The 26,520-nt window shown below is 38.9% G+C and overlaps 2 protein-coding genes across 4 annotated transcripts; one reads left to right on the top strand and one right to left on the bottom strand.

Moving 5' to 3' along the window:
• Positions 1-13,936: 13,936 nt before the first annotated feature.
• Positions 13,937-20,748, bottom strand: LOC135243488 (telomerase RNA component interacting RNase-like). 3 transcript variants are annotated; one of them, XR_010326651.1, is made up of 4 exons: positions 19,809-20,748; positions 19,226-19,303; positions 14,684-18,881; positions 13,937-14,352 (listed from the first exon to the last, which is right to left on the bottom strand). XR_010326651.1 is itself a non-coding variant. In XM_064315363.1 (3 exons), exons 1-3 carry the CDS (start codon positions 20,097-20,099, stop codon positions 18,774-18,776), a joined length of 477 nt encoding a protein of 158 aa, XP_064171433.1. In that variant the 5' UTR covers positions 20,100-20,748; the 3' UTR covers positions 13,937-18,773. The 3 variants fall into 3 exon arrangements, 1 of the variants encoding a protein (XP_064171433.1); XR_010326650.1 differs by having other exon boundaries at positions 13,937-14,374; XM_064315363.1 differs by having other exon boundaries at positions 13,937-18,881.
• Positions 20,749-22,002: 1,254 nt separating this feature from the next.
• Positions 22,003-26,520, top strand: LOC135243484 (ATPase GET3-like). The gene is made up of 7 exons (XM_064315358.1): positions 22,003-22,182; positions 22,804-22,951; positions 23,251-23,399; positions 23,759-23,909; positions 24,462-24,569; positions 24,961-25,158; positions 25,294-26,520. Exons 1-7 carry the CDS (start codon positions 22,040-22,042, stop codon positions 25,429-25,431), a joined length of 1,035 nt encoding a protein of 344 aa, XP_064171428.1. The 5' UTR covers positions 22,003-22,039; the 3' UTR covers positions 25,432-26,520.

Below are 26,520 nucleotides of genomic sequence, written 5' to 3' on the forward strand. Positions count from 1 at the left end.
TGGAGTATAAACACTGCAGAAAGGAGGAGGAGGGTATGGAAAGGGGGGTGGGGGCTTTAAGCCATGTCAGTCACGTTCTGACTGTCTCGTTGCCCATGGCAACCAGACATGATGTCATTGCAATTTGAACTTGAACTTGAAGCCCGGGGGTTGGGGGGTAGGGGGGTAGGGGGGTACGGGGCGTGGGGTGGGGGGTGGGGGGTCGTTAGCCCAGAGTGGTCACTACTGCCAGGGATCACAGCGAGTGGGGAGGGGGGGGGGGAGGGTCGTCAGGAAGAGGAGGAGTTATAAAGCTTGGAGGCTCCTGGGGTGGTGGATGGGGGGCTTGAGGGGGGGGTCGTGTCCAGCCAGAGTCAAACCAGACAAAAGGGGGCTACCCTGGGCTGCGAAGGTTCCATTCGACACGCAGAATGCTGAGTCGTGCCAACGCTCCTTTTTCTTTTTTTTGCAATTAATTACAAGCTTAAAACCTGGCCCACCCACCCAGTACAAACAAGGGGGTGTCAGTGACTCTACCCTCTCTTCCGCCCCCCCCCACCCCCCCTCTGCTGCCCTCCCCTCCAAAACCTCCATCCACAGACCCCATACACTGCAACTTCACTTCCACAAACAAATATGGGGAAGCTAATCCCGCTGTCCGCCGAAACCAAGTAATACTAATAATAATAATAATATACATAAATCTGATTACTTTCAGGCCAACAAGCCGTGGACTGACCTTTTGACCCAAGTGCGGGGCTTGTTGGGCTGGAAGTACAGTATATGGCGCCATAGCGCACTGACTGCGCGTTTGCGAAGTGAATGGTTAAGGTTCGGATGCCTCAAGTGCAAAATAACAAACGAATAAAAAATGTGATGAAAATGCTGGTCTTAATATGCACCAAAATTAGCTTACGGTGTTTGCTCGCGGTGGGGGGAAAAAAGGCTGGTGCTGCTGTGGAAGTGCCCCCTTGTGGTCATTTAAGGAACAGCATGCATACTCCTGTAAGCATCCCTGGGTTGCCACATCAAACGCATGCATTTAAATTGCGTGTCAGCAACCGTCCGACATCACGGGAAAGTGCTAGCTCATAATTGTGCGCTCATGATGCAGACTGAAATTATGCAGGAAAACATTAAATCATTAAAAGCCTTCTCTTGAAACAAAAAAAAATATGTTTCTTGTGGAAAGATTACTATCAGTTGAGTGGGCAAATTTGTGAGATATACAGTATAGTAAAAGATAAAGGAAGAAAAGCATGATATAAATTATATAATGATAATGTATTTATTTTTAAAATGCACTTTTTCTTTTAAAGGAACAACCATTTCCAACTTTAAACAAAGGGCATTTATACGATAAACCTTCTTGTTTAAATCGTGTCTACGTCTAAATATCAAAATTACATCTCAAAACTCGCTGTTTGGAATGCTATACTGAATATGACAGCAGGTGCTTTGTGTATAAACTGAAGCTCATGCTGATTTCACAGCTTCATTACCATCTTAAGAGCTTCAGCAGGTCAGCATTAATATCAGTGACATCATTATTATAAGCCTTTTTAAAAATACCATTTTGACTTTAACTGAAATGTTTTTTTTTTGTTTTTTTAACCAATTGTTCTTTTTTTTCCAGTCGTGGTTCCTCTGACACAACCTGTCCTGAACCAGGCAGCCAGAATTTTGTCCCCAGAAAAATCGGAAATTGAAAATAAGAAGATAAAAAAAATATTAAAAATTTAAACTCTCAGAAAACTGCCCTCCATTCCATCAGTAAACCTGAATGAAGAAAAGGAAAAAAAAAGGAAAAAAGGTCCTAAAAAAGGAAACATCACCATGGCAACAGTGAGGAACGATGACCCCCGTGAAACCCAGTAGCTGCTGAGGAACCCCCGTGGAGAACGCAATCTGATCAGGTGTGAGGAAGAGGAAGAGGAAGATGGGGAATCATCGACACCACTACAAAACAACAGGAGCACCCAGAAAATTAACCAGATTCTCATTTTTTTTCAGTTTTTTTATTTTTTATTTTTATAGGACGCGCTGTGCAATGCCTGACATATCAACAGGAACCTATTTGTGCAAAGGATAGAAGATAAATATTACTTTTATGGGCAATCTGATGAGGTTTACAAAAAAAAATTTATAATTCTTTGAAATCACAAATCAGTCACCTCGTGCCAGATCGTATTCCAGCCGGACTTTAACTGGCTCACAATGCAGAAAATGCTGAGCATTCATTGGTTAATAGTCAGCTGTTCTTGGTTACAGCATGCCCAAGCTAATACACTCGGTCAGAGCAAATTAAACCCAACAACAGATCATGTGACCCCCGTATATCGGTCCTCCTGGATCACCGTTAAATGCAATTCAATTCAATTCAATTCAATTCAATTCAATTCAATTCAATTCAATTCAATTCAATTCAATTCCATGTATTTTGTGCAGCGTTTTATTGCAGCAAACTGTCACGAAGACGCTTTACAGAGAAACAGAAGGGAAACTGGGTGGGTGATCAGCAGTCAGTCGGGGAGGGGGGAGGGGGGTGGTGGGGAGGGGCCCTCCCCCCGGCGAGTTGTAATGTTTACATTCCCAGACGGCCCCGTCCCGACGCGAGGGGCTCGCTGCGGAGCGAAGGCACGCGGCGCACATTTCTGCAGTATTTGGGAGGAGAGGGGTGGCGGGGGGGGGGGGGGGGGGGCGGAGGGCAAAAAGCCCTGCCCTGCCCTGCCCGACCTCTAGAGCTGTAGCCATCTAAACAGAGCCTGCTCACACACTGACACACACACACACACACACACGCACACACACACACACACGCACACATGCACACACGCACACACACGCACACACACACAGATCCATACACACACATGCACACACTCACACACACACCCACACACACACCAGATGACATACAGACTGACACCTCTATTCGTAATAAAGGGAAGCCTCGACTGCCTTCGTCGAACTCACGAAAAGAAGGCCGCGCCTTTTTTCCTAAACACGCGTCGCGTTAGACAAGAAACGCTCTAATGGAAATCCAATCAAACCACTGGCCTCACAAAATGACTGGACTGCCTAGCTGCTGTGTTTTCATTGCAGGGAGAGCAGCCTTCTCAGCTACACAGAAAGTCTGCTCTAAAAAAACAATAAACAGATCATGGTGATTTTATCTTTTTTTTTTTATCTATGGAAGTGCCTAAGTATTCCCTTTATGCAAGTTGTGAAACATAAATTCAGGTTCTTTTTCACACATAAGCTATATAGAGTAGTGAAATCTTATATGGCTTGGAACATTGATCCAGCCACTGGCAGATCACTAAGTGACTGCTGGACATGCTATATATTATATACCGTACGTATATACACACACACATATATATTTATAAATGTATACTTTTAATTTGCAAAATATGCTGAATAGGCAGTCTAGTTATTTTATGAAGCCCGGCCTTGTCAGTGAAACACTAAACCAGCAGCTATACACGAATGTACCAGTATCGTTCCCACTTGATATATTGAAAAGAAACTTTTAAAAAAATACCAAGGTGATTCCATGGCAATTATCAATTAGATGTATGTTTTTTGGGGGAGGGACGGGGGGGATTGACAATATTGAGTGGAGGAAAAAATCAACAGCATGCTTTGTTTATTTTTATTTTTCTTTTTTCTTTTTTGGATGGAAAGTGTTATAATTGCAAAATGTTGTATATGGATTAAGTGCCATGTGCAGGGTAATTGTCTCTGTCAGAGAATGTCCAGGACATAAAGAAGGATGGGCTGTTTTCATTTTCCAGTCCGTGCTCTCTGGGACTCTAAATACAAGGGCAGCGTTTAAAAAAAAAAAAAAAAAGATCCCAGTCTTTGTAAGTTTTGGGGATGTTTTTAAAAAAATATTGTCTTTCTTTTTTCTCATTTTTTTTAAATGTTTCGTTTGTAATTATTTGTTTTTAAAACTTGGGAGGGCTGAAGGAACAGTTTTGCAAGCATCAAAAAAATTATATATTGCGAAATGAAACAGGTGCTTTTTATGATATAAAGTACACTCAATCTCTATTATACATACATAATAATAAACAAAATTAAGTGTTATCAATGCAGCACATTTTAGGGAAAAAGCATTATTCCTCTATTTCTCATTTTGTATTTGCCGAGGGGGGAGGGGTGCAATTTATCTAAGGTTGTGACAAAAGGCATTTTTCTTCAACCTTACATTTGTGACATGTTTCACAGAAATCCAGAAACTGATGTAAATTCAAAACCAAAAGGGCACATCACTGTTTGTTATCAAACAGGCAATTTTCCATTTATCTTGTAACTCCAGAAAACCATCCCAGAATTTAAAATTGTGTTGAAGGCATACTATGCAGGATTTTTACCTTGAAAATATAAAATATAAAATAACCGTGCTAAGGCTTACCTATGATGCTCTGACCATTTCTGTCTTTATGCACTTTCACCGATTCTGTGCACCTTTACCTGCGTTTGTTACTCTAAAATGTGTTTGAGACGTTTACTGGGCGTGCCGATCTTCTCTGCGTGGGGACGGGTGGGCGTGGCTACAGAGCCTGTGGTTTGGGATCAGCGTTCCGAGTGTTTGTCGATAGCTAGCTAGCAGCTAGCAATGGCCCGTGAAGCAACTACAGTCAACCTTGGAATTGCTTTTCCTCAGTGGCGTTGGCTGAATTTCGGCAAGGGGGTGAAAAGTGGGCTTGTTTTCCGTCGGACCTGTTAGTAACGTCACCACTCGCTATTATTTGTACGTGTCCGGTCCGAGTAATCGATGGGAGACATTTTTATGAATCCGTCTGTCAGTGGCTCGGTCATGTACTGGGAGGGGGGTGGGATTGAGGGGGTGGGGTTGCAGACGCAATCTTTGATCGTAAACGCAGGTTTAAAAATCCTGCATAGTATGCCTTTAACGGTTGACAGCCCATTGCGTGGCTGGGCGGGGCAGCGTGAGCTTGCCCTACGTTACCATCACGACCGTTAACGAAAAAAGCAGTTTCCCCAAATGCCCCGCCACCACCACATTCGTAATGACGCAGACAAGATCTTCCCCGTCCGGAAGATGCATCGGAGGAATGAACTGTGCTTTCAGTCTGTTATACTACAGACAGGAAATAACCGACGATTAAGCAGGCCTGGAGGGCTGGGAGATGGGCTGTACTGTGAGCTCTATGCGGTACATTTTTTTTATTCGTAGATTTTTAGACTCCTGTCTCGAGCAAGCAAAGAAACTAATCTGGCAACTTTGAAACCTGTACAGTAGACACAAGAGAACGAAAAAATTATGCCGGGGGCAAGTGAGCATCTCCCCCCCTCCCCCTTAACATACATAAATGCACTGAGCTCCCCCAAGTGTATTTTCTCAATGTTTTTGTGATGTATTGTAGATTCAGAGCATTTTAAGGTTGTCTCTTTAAAAGTGCCTTTTGTTCACAGGTTGTTCGCTCTTGTATTCAGAGAGATCTTCTTAAAAAAAAAAAAAAAAGACTAAGCCCCCTCCTCCTTGCTTCACCCGTATCCTGTCATTATTCTTCTAGCTTCTCAAAGCCGTATATATATAGTACTAAAGGAAAATTTGGTGTGCTTTTAGTTCTTTTGATTGTTAAATGATTAAGAAAATAGAGAAAAGGCAAAAAAAAAAAAATGTCCATCCGTTCTTGCTTTCTATGCTTCCATCTGTCCGTTTCCTCTTGAGCTCTGCAGTAGTCTAGCCGCGTATCTTCCCCCCTACCCCCCCCCCCACCTCCTCTCTCTCCTGACTGGAGGGGTTTAAAAAATAAAAAAATAAAAAAAAACATTTTTCAATGTCTACGCAGAATGCAGTTAGCTCACATGTTATTCCTGTCTGTAAGCTTCACTATGTATTCCATTCAGATCTCTTCAGCTTTGCCATTCAGCAGCTAATGTAAGAAAACAAGATGCACCACTGGGCTCTCGGGGTGGGGGAGATTATAGGCATGGTATAGGGGAACAAGATTTGGTGGGGTTTGTGTGTGTGTGTGTGTGTGTGAGTGTGCGCGCATGTGTGTGCGTGGGTGCGTGTGCCTGCGTGCGTTTATGCATGCATGCATGTTTGTGCGCGTTTGTGCGTGTGTGTGTGTGTGTGTGTGTGCGTGCGTGCGTGCGTGCGTGCGTGCGTGCGTGCGAGTGTGTGTGTGTGTGTGTGTGTGTGTGTGTGTGTGTGTGTGTGTTTGTGTTGGGGACACTGAGGACATGTTGTTTGCTTTCAGGGTAAAGTAGACATACAACAGGAGCTCATTTTTTCGGTCACGGGGACACGGGGCAAAATAACAACATCATTTTTCTAACTATTTATTTTTCTGTTTTTGTTTTAACTGAATTTGGTTTTTATGCTTTGATTTTTTTTTTTTATTGTGTATTTTTTAAGCGAAAAGTGTCGATAATTTAGACAGTAAATAAATTGCACATTTTCTAGTGGTTGTACGAGACCAGCTGTTTAGGAGTGAAAGTATGTACCAGAAAAAGACGCTAAGCACCTTAACTACGGCCTTCTGTTGGCACGGGTTCGAGAGGGAAGGCCACAAACCACGGGGGAAAAAAAACAAAACAAAACAAAACAAAAAATACGTGACCGTTCATTCCCGCAAATCTGTAACTACCAGAAATAACCCGTCTCAAACCAAAGCCAAATTGTCACCTTCCCCCTTCACTCTGCATCTTTCCTCCACTTCAGGCACTTTGAAACTCCACCAGCAAAATAATACATTTAAAAAAGGAAAGGCCTTTGGGAACTGGCTGACTTGTATCCTGCAGAAGTAGACGATGCTTTTATTCACATTGATGTTCTATTCCTTAAAAGCCCGTGGCGGTGGCCCGTGACCACTACAGTTACAGATCTAGTCACTCAGGCTCTCTTGGAGGAAGATGCACCCCCCCCCCTGCCCCACGTGGCCCCTGATCGCAACCCGTGCCAAGGCCATTTATTTAATTTGTATTTTTTTATTTGGGTTTCTTTTTAAAAAGTGTGTAGAACCTTGCACCCCCCCCCCCCCATCTGCCAAGGCCATGCTTAGTGATGTGTAGTCTATCTCCACACCCACCACCCCCACCCCACCCCAGCCTGCCCCCCCCCCCTCCCCATCGTGCCCTCTGAGAATACAGCCCCCCCTGGGGGCTCCAGGGTGAACTGCATGTGTTAATTACAGTTTCTTTCCCATATTAAAGAAAAGCAGTTTGGAAAAGAGCAGCACCTTTACCTGTTTGAATAAAAGGATGTTCTTGACTGTAATCTCCCCCTCCTGGCTTACGTCTTTATTTCAAGTGTTCACCAGTACGCTTCGGATGTGTACAAAGACCTGGAAAGGTGGAACGAGGTATCGTGCACACACACACACCATTATAGGTAGGTGCCAAAGAAGGATTTCTTATGTGCACTGTTAATTGCACTGGAGCTGTTAATTGCCAAAATACATAAGCATAAGTCTTATGTCAAAATAGGGTAATATTGCGAAAAACTATAAAAATCACTTTTGTTTCATAGATGCATAGCATATTTTATTTAAATAATAACCACGCTGAAATAAACGAATAAAAATGTTTTTATTTGACATTTATGATGAAAAATGTGCAAAATTCCGAAATATATAAGCCAATAGTCATATGTCAAAATGGTTTAACATTGCAAAAAAAATCAAAAACACTTTTAATTACATAGATGAATAGTGTATCACGTTTGAATAATGATCTTGCTGAAACAAACAAATAAAAATGTTTTTTAAGGCATTTATTATGAAATATGTGTTTGATTGAAAAATGCTAAAATACATAAGCCTATAGTCTTATGTCAAAATAGGGTAAAAATGTGAAAAAATTCTAAAATCAGTTTTATTACCATAGATGCATAGTTAATCACGTGTAAATAATAATCTTGCTGAAATAAATGAATAAAAATGTATTTTAAGACATTAATGATGAAAAATGTGTTTGATAGGAAAATGCCAAAAAACATAAGCCTATAGTCTTATGTCAAAATAGGGTAGAAAATGTTAAAAAATTCTAAAATCACTTTAAATTACATAGGTGCATAGTGTATCACGTTTAAATAATAATCTTGCTGAAATAAATGAATAAAAATATTTTTAAGACATTTATTATGAAATATGTGTTTGATTGAAAAATGCGAAAATATATAAGCCTATAGTCTTATGTCAAAATAGGGGAAAAATGTGAAAAAATTCTAAAATCACTTTTATTACCATAGATGCATAGTTAATCACGTGTAAATAATAATCTTGCTGAAATAAATGAATAAAAATGTATTTTAAGACATTTATGATGAAAAATGTGTTTGATAGGAAAATGCCAAAATACATAAGCCTATAGTCTTATGTCAAAATAGGGTAGAAAATGTTAAAAAATTCTAAAATCACTTTAAATTACATAGGTGCATAGTGTATCACGTTTAAATAATAATCTTGCTGAAATAAATGAATAAAAATATTTTTAAGACATTTATTATGAAATATGTGTTTGATTGAAAAATGCGAAAATATATAAGCCTATAGTCTTATGTCAAAATAGGGGAAAAATGTGAAAAAATTCTAAAATCACTTTTATTACCATAGATGCATAGTTAATCACGTGTAAATAATTATCCTGCTGAAATAAATGAATAAAAATGTATTTTAAGACATTTATGATGAAAAATGTGTTTGATAGGAAAATGCCAAAAAACATAAGCCTATAGTCTTATGTCAAAATAGGGGAAAAATGTGAAAAAATTCTAAAATCACTTTTATTACCATAGATGCATAGTTAATCACGTGTAAATAATTATCCTGCTGAAATAAATGAATAAAAATGTATTTTAAGACATTTATGATGAAAAATGTGTTTGATAGGAAAATGCCAAAATACATAAGCCTATAGTCTTATGTCAAAATAGGGTAAAAATGTGAAAAAATTCTAAAATCACTTTTATTACCATAGATGCATAGTTAATCACGTGTAAATAATTATCCTGCTGAAATAAATGAATAAAAATGTATTTTAAGACATTTATGATGAAAAATGTGTTTGATAGGAAAATGCCAAAATACATAAGCCTATAGTCTTATGTCAAAATAGGGTAGAAAATGTTAAAAAATTCTAAAATCACTTTAAATTACATAGGTGCATAGTGTATCACGTTTAAATAATAATCTTGCTGAAATAAATGAATAAAAATATTTTTAAGACATTTATTATGAAATATGTGTTTGATTGAAAAATGCGAAAATATATAAGCCTATAGTCTTATGTCAAAATAGGGGAAAAATGTGAAAAAATTCTAAAATCACTTTTAATTACATAGATGCATAGTGCATCACGTTTAAATAATAATCTTGCTGAAATAAATGAATAAAAATGTATTTTAAGACATTTATGATGAAAAATGTGTTTGATAGGAAAATGCCAAAAAACATAAGCCTATAGTCTTATGTCAAAATAGGGGAAAAATGTGAAAAAATTCTAAAATCACTTTTATTACCATAGATGCATAGTTAATCACGTGTAAATAATTATCCTGCTGAAATAAATGAATAAAAATGTATTTTAAGACATTTATGATGAAAAATGTGTTTGATAGGAAAATGCCAAAAAACATAAGCCTATAGTCTTATGTCAAAATAGGGTAAAAATGTTTAAAAATTCTAAAATCACTTTTAATTACATAGATGCATAGTGCATCACGTTTAAATATAATCTGCTGAAATAAATGAATAAAATGTATTTTAAGACATTTATGATGAAAATGTGTTTGATAGAAAATGCAAAATACATAGCCTATAGTCTTATGTCAAAAAGGGGAAAATGTTAAAAAATTCTAAAATCACTTTATTACATAGATGCATTGTGTAATCACGTTAAATAATATTGCTGAAATAAATGATAAAAATGTATTTTAAGACATTTATATGAAAGTGTTTGATAGAAAAATGAAAAATATCATAGTCTTATGTCAAAATAGGGTAAAAATGTGAAAAATTCTAAAATAACTTTTATTACATAGATGCATAGTTAATAGTGTAAATAATATCCTGCTAAATAAATGAATAAAAATGTATTTTAAACATTTATATGAAAATGTGTTTGATAGGAAAATACAAAATACATAAGCCTATAGTCTTATAAAATGGGAAAAATGTTTAAAAATTCTAAAATACTTAATTACATAGATGCATAGTGTAATACTGTTAAATATTATCTCTGAAATAAATGAATAAATGTATTTTAAGACATTATGATGAAAATGTGTTTGATAGAATCAAAAGCCAATTTAAATGATAATTTTAAGAATTATGAAATGTGTGTAAATCAAACTACTTGTATGCAATAGGAAATGTAAAATTAAACCTTTATCATAGCCTTAATATACTAATAAAAATATTAGACTTGATGAAGTTGATGAAATGCAAATGCTAAGTTTAGTCAAAATAGGAAATGGAAAATTAAAACACTTATTACTAGCATAATAGTGAAATAATCTCTGAAAATATAAAGTTTAGACATTATGAAATTTTATGGAAAAACTAAGCTTAGCTATCAAAAAGGATTAAAATTCAAATACTTAATCATGGGATGTTCACTTTAATATATCTTGTGAAAAGATAAATAAATGAATAAAAATGTATTTTAAGAATTTAATGAAAAATGTGTTTAGGAAAATGCCAAATCATAAGCCATAGTCTTATGTCAAAATAGGGTGAAAAAGTAAAAAATTTAAAATCACTTTATTACATAGTGCATAGTTAATCAGTGTAAATAAACTGCTGATAAATGAATAAAAATTATTTTAAGACATTTATTATGAAAAATGTGTTTGATTGAAAATGCCAAAAATAATAAGCCTATAGTCTTATGTCAAAATAGGGGAAAAATGTGAAAAAATTCTAAAATCACTTTTATTACATAGATGCATAGTATCACGTGTAAATAATATCCTGCTGAAATAAATGAATAAAAATGTATTTTAAGACATTATGATGAAAAATGTGTTGATAGGAAAATGCCAAAATACATAAGCTATAGTCTTATGTCAAAAAGGGAAAAATGTGAAAAATTCTAAAATCACTTTTATTACATAGATGCATAGTTAATCACGTTAAATAATATCCTGCTGAAATAAATGAATAAAAATGTATTTTAAGACATTTATGATGAAAAATGTGTTTGATAGGAAAATCCAAAAAACATAAGCCTATAGTCTTATGTCAAATAGGGGAAAATGTAAAAATTCTAAAATCACTTTTATTACATGATGCATAGTAATCACGTTAAATAATATCTGCTGAAATAAATGAATAAAATGTATTTTAAGACATTTATGATGAAAATGTGTTTGATAGGAAAATGCCAAAAACATAGCCTATAGTTTAGTCAAAATAGGGGAAAATGTAAAAAATCTAAAATCACTTTATTACATAGGATGCTATGTATCACGTTAATAATTATCTGCTGAATAATGAATAAAAATGTATTTTAAGACATTTATGATGAAAAATGTGTTTGTTTGATAGGAAAATGCCAAAATACATAAGCCTATAGTCTTATGTCAAAATAGGGAAAATGTGAAAAATTCTAAAATCACTTTTATTACATAGATGCATTGATTGAAATAATTACTCATTAACTAAATATAAAAATATTAAGACTTATATGAAATTGTTTGATGAAATGCAAAAATAAGCCTATAGTCTATGTCAAATAGGAAATGGAAAATTTAATCACTTTATTACTAGATGCATAGTATACGTTAAATATATCTGCTGAAATATGAATAAATTATTAAGACATTTTGAGAAATGTGTTTGATAGGAAATCAAACATAGCCTATAGTCTTATGCAAATAGGAAAGAAAATCTAATCACTTATACATAGTGCATAGTATCCGTTAATATATCTGCGAAATAAATAAAAAAATTTTTAAGACATTATAGAAATGTGTTGATGAAAGCAAAATAAGCTATAGTTTATGTCAAAATAGGAAATGTAAAATTCTAAAATCACTTTTATTACATAGATCATAGTATCACGTTAAATATATCTGCGAATAATAATAAATTTTTTAAGACATTTTATGAAAATGTGTTTGATGAAAAGCAATAAAACCTATATCTATGTCAAAATAGGAAAGTAAATTCTAATCACTTTACATAGTCATGTCACGTTAATAATATCCTGCTGAAATAAATGAATAAAAATGTATTTTAAGACAGTTTATGATGAAAATGTGTTTGATAGGAAATGCCAAAATACATAAGCCTATAGTCTTATGTCAAAATAGGGGAAAATGTGAAAAATTCTAAAATCACTTTATTACCATAGATGCATAGTAATCACGTTAAATATTTTCCTGTGAAATAAATGTAAATACAATGTATTTAAGACATTTAGATGAAAAATGTGTTTGATAGGAAAATGCCAAAATACATAAGCCTATAGTCTTATGTCAAAATAGGGAAAAATGTGAAAAATTCTAAAATCACTTTTATTACCATAGATGCATAGTTAATCACGTTTAATAATATCTGCTGAAATAAATGAATAAAAATGTATTTTAAGACATTTATGATGAAAAATGTGTTTGATAGGAAAATGCCAAAATACATAAGCCTATAGTCTTATGTCAAAATAGGGGAAAAATGTTTAAAAATTCTAAAATCACTTTTAATTACATAGATGCATAGTGCATCACGTTTAAATAATAATCTTGCTGAAATAAATGAATAAAAATGTATTTTAAGACATTTATGATGACAAATGTGTTTGATAGGAAAATGCCAAAATACATAAGCCTATAGTCTTATGTCAAAATAGGGGAAAAATGTGAAAAAATTCTAAAATCACTTTTATTACCATAGATGCATAGTTAATCACGTGTAAATAATAATCTTGCTGAAATAAATGAATAAAAATATTTTTAAGACATTTATTATGAAATATGTGTTTGATTGAAAAATGCGAAAATATATAAGCCTATAGTCTTATGTCAAAATAGGGGAAAAATGTGAAAAAATTCTAAAATCACTTTTAATTACATAGATGCATAGTTTATCACGTTTAAATAGTAATCTTGCTGAAATAAATGAATAAAAATGTATTTTAAGACATTTATGATGACAAATGTGTTTGATAGGAAAATGCCAAAATACATAAGCCTATAGTCTTATGTCCAAATAGGGGGGAAATGTGAAAAAATTCTAAAATCTCTTTTAATTACAGAAATGCACAGTATATCAACTTTAAATAATAACCATGCAGAAATAAACAAATAGAAATGTTTTTTATGACATTTATTATGAAAAATGTGTTTGATTGGAAAATGCCAAAATACATAAGCCTATGTCTTTTGTCAAAATGGTTTAATATTGCAAAAAAATTCAAAAAACACTTTTTTACATAGATTCATTGATTTGAAAATGCCAATATTCATAAGCCTATAGTCCTGCGTCAAAATGGGATTAAAATGCAACAAAGAAATTAAATGTTTTGATACAGATGGGTTGTATGTCATGTTTAAAAGCACTCATAATGACGAATGAACATAAATATTTTTTGTAAGACATTTACGACAAACAATTCAATACATATGAAGAAATGTATTCAATAGTATGTACATAAATATCTTAATTCCATAGTTATTTATTATCTAAACCTCTTATTCCTGGTCAGGGTCACAGGGCAGGAACTTGTCCACGTATGCATTGGGTGAGTGGCAGGAATGCAACCTGGACAGGCAGCCAATCGCAGGCCACACATCATTTACTTTAGGCAAAATACATACATCTACAGTCTGATGTACAAAGTGAAAGAATGTGAAAATTCTCATTGTTTCTTTTTAATAATTTCCTTGGGTGATGAATATGATGCATTTAGTAAATAAGAAGAAATAAACGGATTACAGTAAATTTTTTAAAAATAGAAATTCATGAGAAAAAAAAAATTTCCAAAGCAACATACAATAAATACACACTGAAGGCCATTGGAACAACTACAAAACACAGGTATAATGAGGTACAATGCTTGTTATGTGACATTTATTCATAGCCATGAACACATAAGTCCAGTTTACACAGTAAGCATAGGCTAGGTCAGAAAGTTATGGTAAGTCAAAATAGGGGACGTGACGACAAACTACAAACTACAAACAAACAAACTACAACATCCAGCTAACGATACAAGTGCAACATAAGTGCTGGATGGAGATACAAGTGCAACGTGAACGTGCTACAGGAACATATTACAATTCAAACGGTAAGAGCAATCCTTGATTTGTGATAGTTAGTCCAGGTACAGTCTGAAGAGAGGGAAGATGGGCAATGGCTGTGCAGAAGATGGGCAAGATGACCAATGACTGGACTGTGGGAGGAAGACAGAGTACCTGGAGGAAGGCCACACAGAAACAGGGAAAGGGTTTTCCCTAACCTAAGCATAACTCAAACTGTAATCCTAATCCTAACCACTAAAATACAGGGTTATTTTAACACATAAACCAACATATCATGTCTGTATTCTGTCTAAGTGCAAATTGATTTAAATACAGGAAACGTGGTTTGTGTAGCAGCTTACATACGTAAATGTGGTTTATGTGCATCTTCTGGAGCCTGTGTGTAGGACAGACTAAATGCAATATAAAAATGCAACTCGGTCAACATAAAAAAAGGAACATTATTAACAACAAAACACCCACAGTATTGTTTAAACACTTTCCAGAACGTCTGGCACAGTATTTAAGGACTGCAGGTCAGCAAACCAAATCCTCTCTGGACTGTCACACGCACAGTTGCCGCAGCAAACAAGAGCTGGGATCCAGAGTTTGCAGAGTGGCTTTCCTCCTGGGTTTGAATGAGAAAGTCTAGCATTGATAGCCAGTCAAATTTACATTACAATAATACCAAATACCCATGTGTTTTTTGTCAACCTTTTCGACCCTAAAAGTAAAAAAAGAAAAAAAAAATGGAAAATGCTCCTTTCTCTGAAAAACAACATAAGTAAATGGTTGAGAGTTGTTCCTGTTTTTCAGAGGAAAGAGAAGAAATAGGGAGATGAATACTTACTGGGGAGGGTATAAGAACCATTGGAGGGGGGGGGGGGAATGGGGAAATGAATGATAAAAAAATGAATAAAAAGACAAACAGAACTTTTACAGAATGGTACTTACTTGAGGCCTGAAGGACACAGGTCACAGAAGAAAAAGAAAAAAATTCAAAACAAAGAAGAAATGAAACTATTTTTCATAAACCTTAGCAAACCTGACGACAGTTGAGGGTGAGGGCTACTGAAGAAAGGGGGAGTAGATTTGCAGACAATCAGTAATGAATGGAGAGCACTCCCCTCACAAAATGCTGCTGCAGCTACAGCAAAGTTATGCTGCGGTTAAACTGAAGCACAATGCAGTGCAGTGCAGTGGTTAAAATGCTGCACAAAAGAGTTATACTTCATGTGTACTGGGCATGAAGTAGTGAAACTGCATTATAAGTGCAGGAATACTGCACTTATTATGCAATAAGTGTGCGCGCACTTATTGCATAATACTGCAGGAATACTACAATAATTACAATCATTATAACAACAGTTGAACTGCAGTTTTTTTTTTTTTTTTTTGTAAAGGTCAGACAAAGTCAAGGAGTGAAGTTGAACATCTCTCATTGGCCGAGTCATGTTCTCACACTCTGGGCAAAACCAATCATGTATTAGTATCGTTTGTACCCCTCGGTTCAAACATATTTACTTTGCTGTGTGTACGTGCTGTACTCTTTCTGCAGAAATAAAGCTCTTAAACGGATATACCTTGTTTGCCTGGTCACTGTATGGGGAGAATTCTCTCTGCCTAATGAAGTGTATTTTATTTTTATTTTTTCGATAAACCATAAATCTGTGAGTGCCCCCTAGCTCAGTTGGCAGGTCATCAGCCTTTAAATTCAATCCCAGACTCAAACTTCTCTTATTTACCGTACGCACAGCTTGTTAGAAAACATGTTTATAGTAATAGATCAGAGCAGTCAATAGTACACCTCCCCCTCTACACCCCATCTTGAATCAGCAACTGCCTCTGCTTCACCAAGAGGAAACTGCCTATAATTATTCCCCCATACAAAGTATATGGTGTAATATAAAATGGCTATAGGCATGTCATTCTGTAACAGCAAATAGTAGCCCTGCAAGCACTCAGGGGACACAAACACCACGGAAACCAGGGGAGCTCGGACTCTTCACTCCCAGGATTGGAGGTGAACTGGCACCCTGGAACCCCATCTGAAGACAACTAGCCACCATTTCAGCATGTCTAGGCTGTCTAAAAGCAGCTGTGAAAAGTGACAGGAACACTTTTTTTTGCCATTTTGACACCCCTATTCCAGTCACTGTGAAGGCAGCAGATCACGAGAAACTTCAGTTAAGCATCTAAAATAACCTTCATCACACAGAAAAAACTGTCTGGACCCATCAAAATCAGACTAAAACTGAAATATGAAAAAACTCCAGAAATTTAACTATCCCTGAACTGAGTCCAGCCTACCTCAGTGGGAAACAGCCAAATGTTCCCTAGCCCTGGGAGGGCTCCCAGTCAAAGGCTGCTAATACAGACTTGACATCCACATGAACGTAGCATAGCCCTGATGGGACTCTTCAGTGAAGGGGCTCATTGTTGAACACAGGCTGAACAGGACAGCCTAGGCATGGCTAGCTGAATGTCTGGGCCCTGTCCAGACCTGGGTCAAATACATATTTGTTTTGGATTCAAATATTTTTCTGTGCTCTATAGATCTTGCCTGGCGTAATTGAGCCTGCTAGTATGACCAGAAGGCGGGGTTTGCACTTTTTGAGAGTATTTCATTGGTTCCAATACACCAGACAAGATCAGTAAAGCGTAGAAAAGTATTTGAATCCAAAACAAATAGGTATTTGACCCAGGTCTGGCCCTGTCATTAGGGACTTTAAGCATCGACAGGGATACGAATACGGTGAGCTAAAATACAACCTGTGCTCTTTCTCACAGGCATGAGCGTGACTTGCTCCCGTCTGCCACTGTAGCTGCTGATCTGCTGCGTGAAAGTAGCATCTTCCCTGCAGCGGATCAGCAGGCTGCAGCAGCAGACGGGAGCAGGTCAAGTTCACGCCTGCACAGAAGAGCACAGATCTATTTCCGCTCACCGTAGCCAATCGATGCTTAAAGTCCCTGATGACAGGGCTCAGACAATCGACTAGCCATGCCTGGGCTGTCAGGTTGAGCCTGCGTTCAACAATGAGCTCCTTTACTGAAGAGTCCCACCAGGGCTATGCTGCATTCACGTGGGTAAGGAGTTTGTCTCGTAATCTAAAGGTCATAGGTTCAATACCAGGGTACGACACTGCTGTTGTACCCCAGAGCAAGGTACTTTACCTGCATTGCATTCCTGGGTTTGAATCCCAGCATGTTCTCCCCGTCTGCGTGGGTTTCCTCTGGGTGCTCCGGTGTCCTCCCACAGTCCAAAGACATGCAGGTTAGGTTAATTGGAGACTCTAAATTGTGAGTGAATGGTGTGTGTGTGTGCCCTGCGATAGATTGCCAACCTGTTCAGGGTGCATGCAATATAAAGCTCAGAACAAGCAATTAACACTTAGGCTATGTTATAGTGGTCACTGACGCTCCACCAAATCAATGCAATCATGGCTTCTCTGTTTTCCCACAGTCTTTCCAAATGTGGACTGAGAGTGCATACGTGATGGCTTAGGCTGGCTCTACAGTACGGTACGAGTGAGCGATGCATTTGGCAGGCCTCTGACTCCACTGTGACAGTTTTACCTGCAGCACTCCTACAGCAACAATACAAACCTAAAGCGAAAAAGAAAAAGAAAAAGAAAACACATGCCTTGTTTGGCAAGGCGCAGCACAAGAGATTTTAAAGTAAAACTTAAAAAGAAAGGCTGTGCACTCAGTTTCGTCCACTGCTGTTTTTTTTTTTTAATTACCAGTGATCCGCCCTCGTCAAGAGTGCGTGTAACCTTTCTTTATAAACAACACAAATTCACCTGATGTCTCCACTCTCTTGCCTTCTTTGGAGACACAATAAAGTTCAAAGGGATTCCAATGCCTGGCCTGTGAATTAATGACTGGCTCCAGGTGATCCAAAAATAGAAACTTAATCTCAATAACTTTCACTAAAATCCCTACAAGACACCTTTTTCGCATTTTTTTCGAAAATATAATGTTGTATGTGGGAAAAAAAACTCATCAGACATCAGACAAGGCTATCAGAGACACCAGACCTGAAATTGAACATACACTAAAGGCACAATACACACCTGGTTTTTTGGGGGGGGTTTTTACTTCACAATGATTTGGGTTACACCATTTATCAGATCTAAACAAAAATAGTAAAAACGTCAACTGAGCAAGACACAACACAGATTCTACAATTATGCGGACAACCAATTAACACTACATGGTAAAGAGAAAATAAAATTTAAGTTGTATTTTTGTGTCATTAAACTCAAGTTCAGCTATGGCTGCACCAACATCAAAAGCTAAAATACACAAACGACTGTTTCGAAAATACAAAAACAACTTTCGATTTAACTGAAAATAAACACCCAGGATCTACGCTTGGTGAGATGCACAGGAAAGACTTTGTAGCCCGTCCATTCCTTAGTTTTGCAAGGAGAGGTGAAAGCCAGACATTTTAAAAGGAAGAGTCAGTGGTGCTCCCCACCCCCACTCCCTGTGCAGGGGTACCGTTTGGGGCAGTGGGCGGGGCGAACATGGCGGTATCCCTCAAAAAGGGCGGGAAGGAGACGCAAGTCTATTTCACCAGCGGCCTGGTTTTGTCATCGTCACCACACTGGTGGGCCTTGTATTTTTTAACCTCCGCCATGTACTTAGTCCAAGCGTCTCCTTTACCAGCCTCAACCTGGAACAACGGGGAAACGGAGAAAGGACAGGTTCAGGTTAAACAAACAACTATGAGCACAAGACTGCTGTCAATCAATAATTAAAAATGTGACACACTGTAGGACATGGTGCACGTTCTAAAACAGCAGGCTGCATTTGCAAAAGGTTCAATAAAAAATAAATTCCACTTTTTAGAGGATACCTATCCACGCTTTGTATTTGTATTACTAATTTACTCACAAACATCTCCATGAATAATTCTACAGAACATGTGACTGTTTGTCGCTTCAGTATTCAGTCGAAAACGATCTGGCTTGTACAGTAAAACTGCAATCAAAGATGTGACGTTCAATATTGCTATACCTCGGGATCCAGTTTTTGTTTCTTGGCAACCATCCCAGTCTTGAGGGCTAACTTGGCGCCGCCTCTCCGCTTGCCCACCTGGTTTAGGGGACAGAAGACTGCAACCGTTATACGTGTCCTCTCGGGTGCACACTGGCAATGTCGACAGTCTACATTTTAGATGTCTCCCGTCTCACAAGAGACATACCGCCCAGGACAAGTATGACTGCAACAGCCCAGTCTACACTTGTTCACATTATAATAGATCGGTTTAGGAATGACAACCTGCAGCTATTTCCAAAGTGTTGCTTTCAGTTTAGCGTTTCATTAGCTAATTGCGTATAGTACGATATTATTCTGCATTTTGTTACCACGGTTGCCAAGTTGGCTTTTCAACCCATTGGTATGCTGATACAATTAAAATAGCATTATTCGCTACATATGCATCACTGAGTAAATTTGCCAGCTACCAAGGGCCGAATTAGATTTTCAACACACTGACACCGATGCATCATAATTCTAGCGCCACAGACCCGAATGGCTGATTCGAAATGGTTTGCGTTAACATTACTGCGTTTCGTCACATTACTGCCAAACCCCTTACAAAGCTGGTCACGCTAATAGTCTTCTTTTCCTGTGTAGACTGCCCCTCCTCCGTAGTGTTCGTATCGCTCTGTCCTTGCTCCATCTCCTTTTTCCTTCTCTCTTCTTCCATTTTTTTCTTAAACATTTCCATAAAGCTGCCGTCGTTCGCAAACACGTTGCCTCCAGTAGCTTTCCCGGCGTCCAATGGACTAGCAGGCGAGCCGGGGCTGTTGCCGCTTGACTCGCCGCCGCTGCTGCTGCTACTGCTGCTGCTTTGACCAGTCTTCCCGCTGCTTCGTTTCCTGTCCATGCTGTCTGTTGTTGTTCTTCAAAGCTTCAAATAGAATCCAGTTGAATTTGTAAGATCCAGAATGTTTTTTTTTTCCGTTTTCAACTGTTTCCTTGGCTTCGCCAACAACAACCAGCGAGCTTGCTAGCCAGCTAAACAACGAACGACCCCACCCGAATCCCACGTCGTACTCACTGCAACTGCTTAATGTTTCACTATCACTCTTATAACGAATCCAACTAGCTTCTATAAGCAGATCGCCAGCAAAATATCACTGTCATATAAACAGCTCCTTAGCTATGCTAGGGGTCACAAGGACTTTAAAGTTTACTGGATGGTACCTAGCTCTTCCACCTGTACGGACGAGTCGTATGAATAAGTAGCTAGCAACAAGCTAAAGAAATGGCTTGAGCAAGTTAGGTAACGCTGGAAAGCCAAGTACTGGTCCAGTCCGCTCGCTTCGAAAGACTGACTTAGAAATAATTAAGCACATACGTTTGCGCGTTTAATTGTAGAAATATCCGCGTGGCGGATTAACCGAATCTATTGTCGACCAAAGGAAAGTAACCCACAGCATTAATCTGTTTTTCTAGAAGTTTATTTTCATTCTCTTACAGTCAGCCATCTTTGATTTCAGCAAGTTCCTTGCTACGGCGGAAAGAGTTAGGCGGGGGGAAAGCTGACACCGGAAGTACCTATATGTTAGCTTAAAGGGCTCTACATAGTTCCGGTGGGCTTTCAGCCAATGAATCGGTTTTGTGAAGCCCCTTCTAACCAACCTGGATATAACTGTATTTGTAGTACAGCGAATCAGTGCCAAATGAGATCACGTAGAACTGTGAATAATTTGTTTTTCACAGGATGACCATTTAAGGCTGATATGAACGGTGTCTGCTCAACTGCACTGAGAAAAATCAATTGGACTGGGTTTATATGGAAGTTGGTTGTGGTAAGCGACAGTTGCTAGCTAGGCAGTCCAGAGCCCGTTTATCTGGTTTAAACAGAAATTACCGGGAGTTCACCATGCTTGTAATTCCATGGCATGTACTTCTCAAAGTCCAGTTCTGGCCAGCTACAGTGTCTACACGCTTTTGTGATGTTTTCCAAATCTGCAAGCAATGCAGGCCTCGTAAACAAATGTCTTAAGGGAAGAACTTAAGTGCTAAAGTGCAGCAAAAACACACGGAAGCGACTGCCCTCCTCATGACAGTTTTCAGATCAGTGTGGTTAAGGGTAGTCAGTAGGGAGGATGCCCCAAAACGCCACAAACAAATCGTACAAAAATGTGAAGTGTGGTCCAAATGGGTCAATTCTACTCAAGGAAAATACGTTGCGTGACAATTACCATCTGTCTTTAAAAATAATCCAATTTGTTTTCACTGCTCTCGCTTTCATTATTGATTTCTTTGTTTTTGTTGCAACTGGTTTGATTACAAAAAACCATTTATGAAAACAACATCTTGCAATCCGACAAACAAAATAACCATAACAAACAAAAATAAGTGTATGGGCTTCCTTGATATGTGAAACTACTTGTTATGCCATGCATATGCTTCACGCCTCATACAAACTAAAACAAAAAAGCTTCCAGCAATACAAAGTTAATGAAAAAAAATAAATAAAAAGAAGCATACACTCGCAATCAATATATATTTATCGCGCTAGTTATCTGTACACATTTCATATTTACCAATGCATATAGGATGCAATAAGAAATACATTTATCGCCAAAATAAAACATTCAGGTAGAACCAGCAACGCAATAAACAATTTTGAAATAATTAAGTATTAAATAATACGGTGGCAATCGAAAATTCATGTAAGTCACTCCGACCGAACTATATCTGTGGTAGCTGTGTTAGCTTCCCTGCGATGTTTTCACATTTACAATATATGATGTTTCTCTGTCGCCCCCTGGAATTCATTTTGGTATATTCCAACATTGTGACCCCGGTTTCAAAATGGCAGCGTCATTAGAAGAAGAGTTCGAAGATGCGCCTGACGTAGAGCCGCTGGAACCTACACTGAAAAATATCATAGAACAGAAATCTCTTAAATGGATTTTCGTGGGTGGCAAAGGCGGCGTTGGCAAAACGACATGCAGGTGGGGTTTTGCTTGAGATTAAAATCGATTTCATCACACTTCCACGTAGCTGGTCTAGTCACCACTGCTAGACGCCCTACATTAGCCAATGGACACAGCGAGCCGTCTTTAAATTCAGGATTTTGCCCAAAAAGTGTTGGCGTAAAAAGGAAAGATCGCCGAAAAAAATGTCTGATGGCTGTCTTTGATAACCAGTTTTTTTTTTTGTGGAATGCTATCTGTTTCACCGGGATGTTTACATAGTAGTTTTCCTCTGCGCAGGCTTATGACGTGACATTACTTATCTTTTAACAAGCTGTATTTTGGGCTATTATCATAAAAACGTTATTTCGTGACAGCTGGTACTTTGCGTTTGCAGTTTATCGGATTGAAGCAATATGTCATAAAGGCAGCCTAAATGTATTTATAACAAGCAAATTATCACAAAACACCTGGACACAAATATGGCTGTCCAACTACGTAGGGTGCACTATTCATTTCGAGTTCTAGTTAAGTTTACAATCGGTGCATTGATCGGACAAACGATTGTAGCCTACAGTCACATTAGAATTTGAGCGCATCTTTTAAGAGGCGTCGCTGTTCCTCTTGCATGACCGTGACTGTGTCTGTCCCCTTGTTTAGCTGCAGTTTGGCTGTACAGTTGACGGCTGTGCGCGAGAGCGTGCTCATCATTTCCACCGACCCCGCCCACAATATTTCCGATGCCTTCGACCAGAAGTTCTCCAAGGTGCCCACCAAGGTTAAGGGCTACGACAACCTCTTTGCTATGGTCAGTGAACCTTGCACCTGTCCTCCATACATACATGACACCTTATACATATGTAATTGCATGTTATTCTTTCAGTAAAGTTGCTCTGTTGGCCTAATCGAAATAATTCCTGAGCATGAGGTCAGACTAGCAGTCAATCACTCCTCAGGAAAACTGTAAAGTGAGAACTTGTACCTGTATGTGTACCTGTCCTGACTCTAGAAACCAAAAAAAAAAAAACTGAGGGGCTGGGAGTTTGTCCTGAGAGTCACGTGGTCACGTGTTGACTTCCTGGATTTGCGCTCGGTCTGTGTGTGCAGGAGATCGACCCCAGTCTGGGCGTGGCCGAGCTACCGGACGAGTTCTTTGAGGAAGACAACATGCTGAGCATGGGGAAGAAGATGATGCAGGAGGCCATGAGCGCGTTCCCGGGCATCGACGAGGCGATGAGCTACGCAGAGGTCATGAGGTCAGGTCCCCCAGGTGTGATGTGTGCCTGGGAACATCACTCTGCGATTCGGTTTCAAGTGCCTCACCCATTTCTGAAACACACTCTCGCTTCATTGAGGTGTACTTGTTAAATGACGGAAAAAGGAATTACTCCTGAAAGTTATGTGATAATGTATGATTTAGCGAGGATGATTCTAAACTGAAACTGAGCAAATAAAAGCCTTTGATGCACCTTTAGAAGTGGGATAGTCCTCAGCAGCAGTGTTGCTGTGGTTGAGAGTAAATATGCTAGTGTAAGAGGACCATATGACAGAAGGTTTATGAGAAACACACACACCTCTGCTGTTCTGACCCACTCTTCCCTCATTGGCCCCTCAGGCTGGTGAAAGGTATGAATTTCTCTGTGGTGGTGTTCGACACTGCCCCCACTGGCCACACCCTGCGACTGCTCAACTTCCCCACCATTGTGGAGCGGGGGCTGGGCCGCCTGATGCAGATCAAGAATCAGATCAGTCCCTTCATTTCGCAGGTGGGGAGTCTACCTCAGCCAGACCGCATTCAATAACAACCAGGGGGCCCACCAGGATATTTTGGGCCCCATAAAAAACATCTCACATTGGGCCCCAGCACCCAACAAAATCCCATGTTCTCATATTTTTTTGAGGGCCCCTGTTGGTCGGGGCCCTTGGAATCATTGTAACTTAACCGCTGATTACGGCCCCCCTGATAACATCCAAAATGGTAAAACCACATTTGCGACTGAAAGATACAGGATTCAGTCGACACAGTCGAAGCCTGGAAAACAAAGAGGCTTGGATTCCATCACCATACATTGTTTTTAAATCAAGTGCAATGAACCAACCCTTAACTCCAGTCAGGTTGCTCTTAGCATTGCAGCCTGAAGACTACTGCAGTCCACCAGGCTGACCACGAAGCTCTGTGTGCCTAGTCTTTTTTGTAAACGGGGCTGTGCAAGCAGATTTGAGCGCCCGATTGAGTTGACAGATTTGAATCTTGAGGACACGGTCGCTCAGTGGCGCCCCCCCAGGGTCTGACGGGGAAGTGTGTCTCCGTCCTGTAGATGTGTAATATGCTGGGCCTGGGAGACATGAACGCGGACCAGCTGGCCTCCAAGCTGGAGGAGACGCTGCCGGTCATCCGCTCCGTTAGCGAGCAGTTCAAAGACCCGGTCAGTCCACCCCTCCCCCCGCCCGCCAAACACACAAGCTGACACTAATTCACTGAGTGGAAACTTTCCCATTGTTGTATTTTATTTCAGCCACTATTAAAAGAAAATTTCATGTAATAAATGCCATGATGGGATTTGTCAATTCGCTGATTATTATTATTATTATTGGCACTGTCTGTATGTAAATATGATAAATGATAAAGTGGATACACTTTGTGATTGTGGCTGGATAACAGCATTGATTTCTGCTATCAGCAATGTTGCACTTTGTGAAACGCAAATCCTGGTTTTTCTGAAACTTACAGTAGAATAGTTAGCGATAATATAGCCTTTCTGTTTCACTGTGTACATCTACCTGCCCCCCCCCCCCACCCCCAACCCCCAACCACAGGAGCAAACCACATTCATCTGCGTGTGCATCGCAGAGTTCCTGTCGCTGTACGAGACCGAGCGGCTGATCCAGGAGCTGGCCAAGTGCCACATCGACACGCACAACATCATCGTCAACCAGCTGGTCTTCCCCGACTCCGACCGGCCCTGCAAGATGTGTGAGGCCCGCCACAACATCCAGTCCAAGTACCTGGATCAGGTGGGCCCCTGCTAACCCCCGCCATGCCCCTCATTTTGGTTGCATCCCAGTATCCCTAGAAACGGTGCCTTCAGAACACTTTCTTTTTTTTTTTTTCGTCATCTCAATTAAAATTTCTCTCTTTTTTTGTCACAGATGGAAGACTTGTATGAAGATTTCCACATTGTCAAATTGCCCCTGTTGCCCCATGAAGTGCGAGGGGCAGACAAGGTCAACACCTTCTCCAAGCAGCTCCTGGAGCCTTACAACCCCCCCAAAAAAGTGGCCCCCTAAAGCTCTTCTACCCAACCCCCCACCCCCTCCAACCCCTACCCCCCTCCAACCCCCCTACCCAAATAAAACACCATCACGACTATATGAGACTCACCCAGGGCAGAAACACTAGGAATCAGTACCGCCTTCAACACTAAGCAGACAGAAACCAAGGATCTCTCTCCTCCTACTTGAATCTCTGCTGAGGATAACGCCACTGGCTTTTCTACAGGACTGAACATCTTCTCTTATTGTGTGCTTTAGCCATTGTGTAATCAAATTAACTTTTTGCTTTTTGTTTTTGGTCTATTTACATGACTTTTGTGATGGTAAACTACACTGTTAGGCTTTTTTTTTTTTCTTCCCCACAACATCGACATTAAATTATTTCATCCAAGTATGACCAAATTAAATAAAGAGAAGGAAAGGCTGTTATGTGTAGGATTACAGTATTCCAGTTGACTCTGCACGTGGTACAAGGGGTCATGGGATATGTAGTTTGGATATTTATATAACTGCAGATCATAACACTTTGACACTTTTTTTCAGGGGGAGGGGGACTGCATATGGGCATATTAGAAAATAATGAAAGCATGCTGGGATTTTGTATTTAGCTTGCCCACTCCCTGTCAGTAAACTATACCTGAATCCTGCCCCCTTCCCCAATACAGGATGCATATAGCTCCGGTGGGTACTGTTGTGTTGGGTACAGTGGCAGTTATTGCACATGAACCCATTTATTGATTGGAGTGACCAAAGCTGGCATGGAACTAATTATTTTACCGTAATTAATCCATGTTCGTAGGTGCCTGTCATTATAGGTCCACATGCCTCTTGTAATTAGGCCACTCAGTAAGATTACATCACTCTGGACCATTAAACAATAGAGTAAACTGGATTTATTTTCAGTCATAAATACGTGGGAAGACCACCCTGTTTGCTGAACATTTCCCTTCTGTAGCTCTCTCTCACACACACACACACCCTGCCAATGTAAGATCCGGAGAGTGGTAGATTAACACCTGCATTTAGCAATAAGGAATGTAAACGGGCGTAAAGTCCAGAGTTTCCCCAGGATATTAAACTGCCATTTTGCTTCACCTCCCTTCA

The sequence above is a fragment of the Anguilla rostrata genome, chromosome 17 (assembly GCF_018555375.3).
Source record: "Anguilla rostrata isolate EN2019 chromosome 17, ASM1855537v3, whole genome shotgun sequence".
In the NCBI taxonomy this organism is placed as follows: domain Eukaryota; kingdom Metazoa; phylum Chordata; class Actinopteri; order Anguilliformes; family Anguillidae; genus Anguilla; species Anguilla rostrata.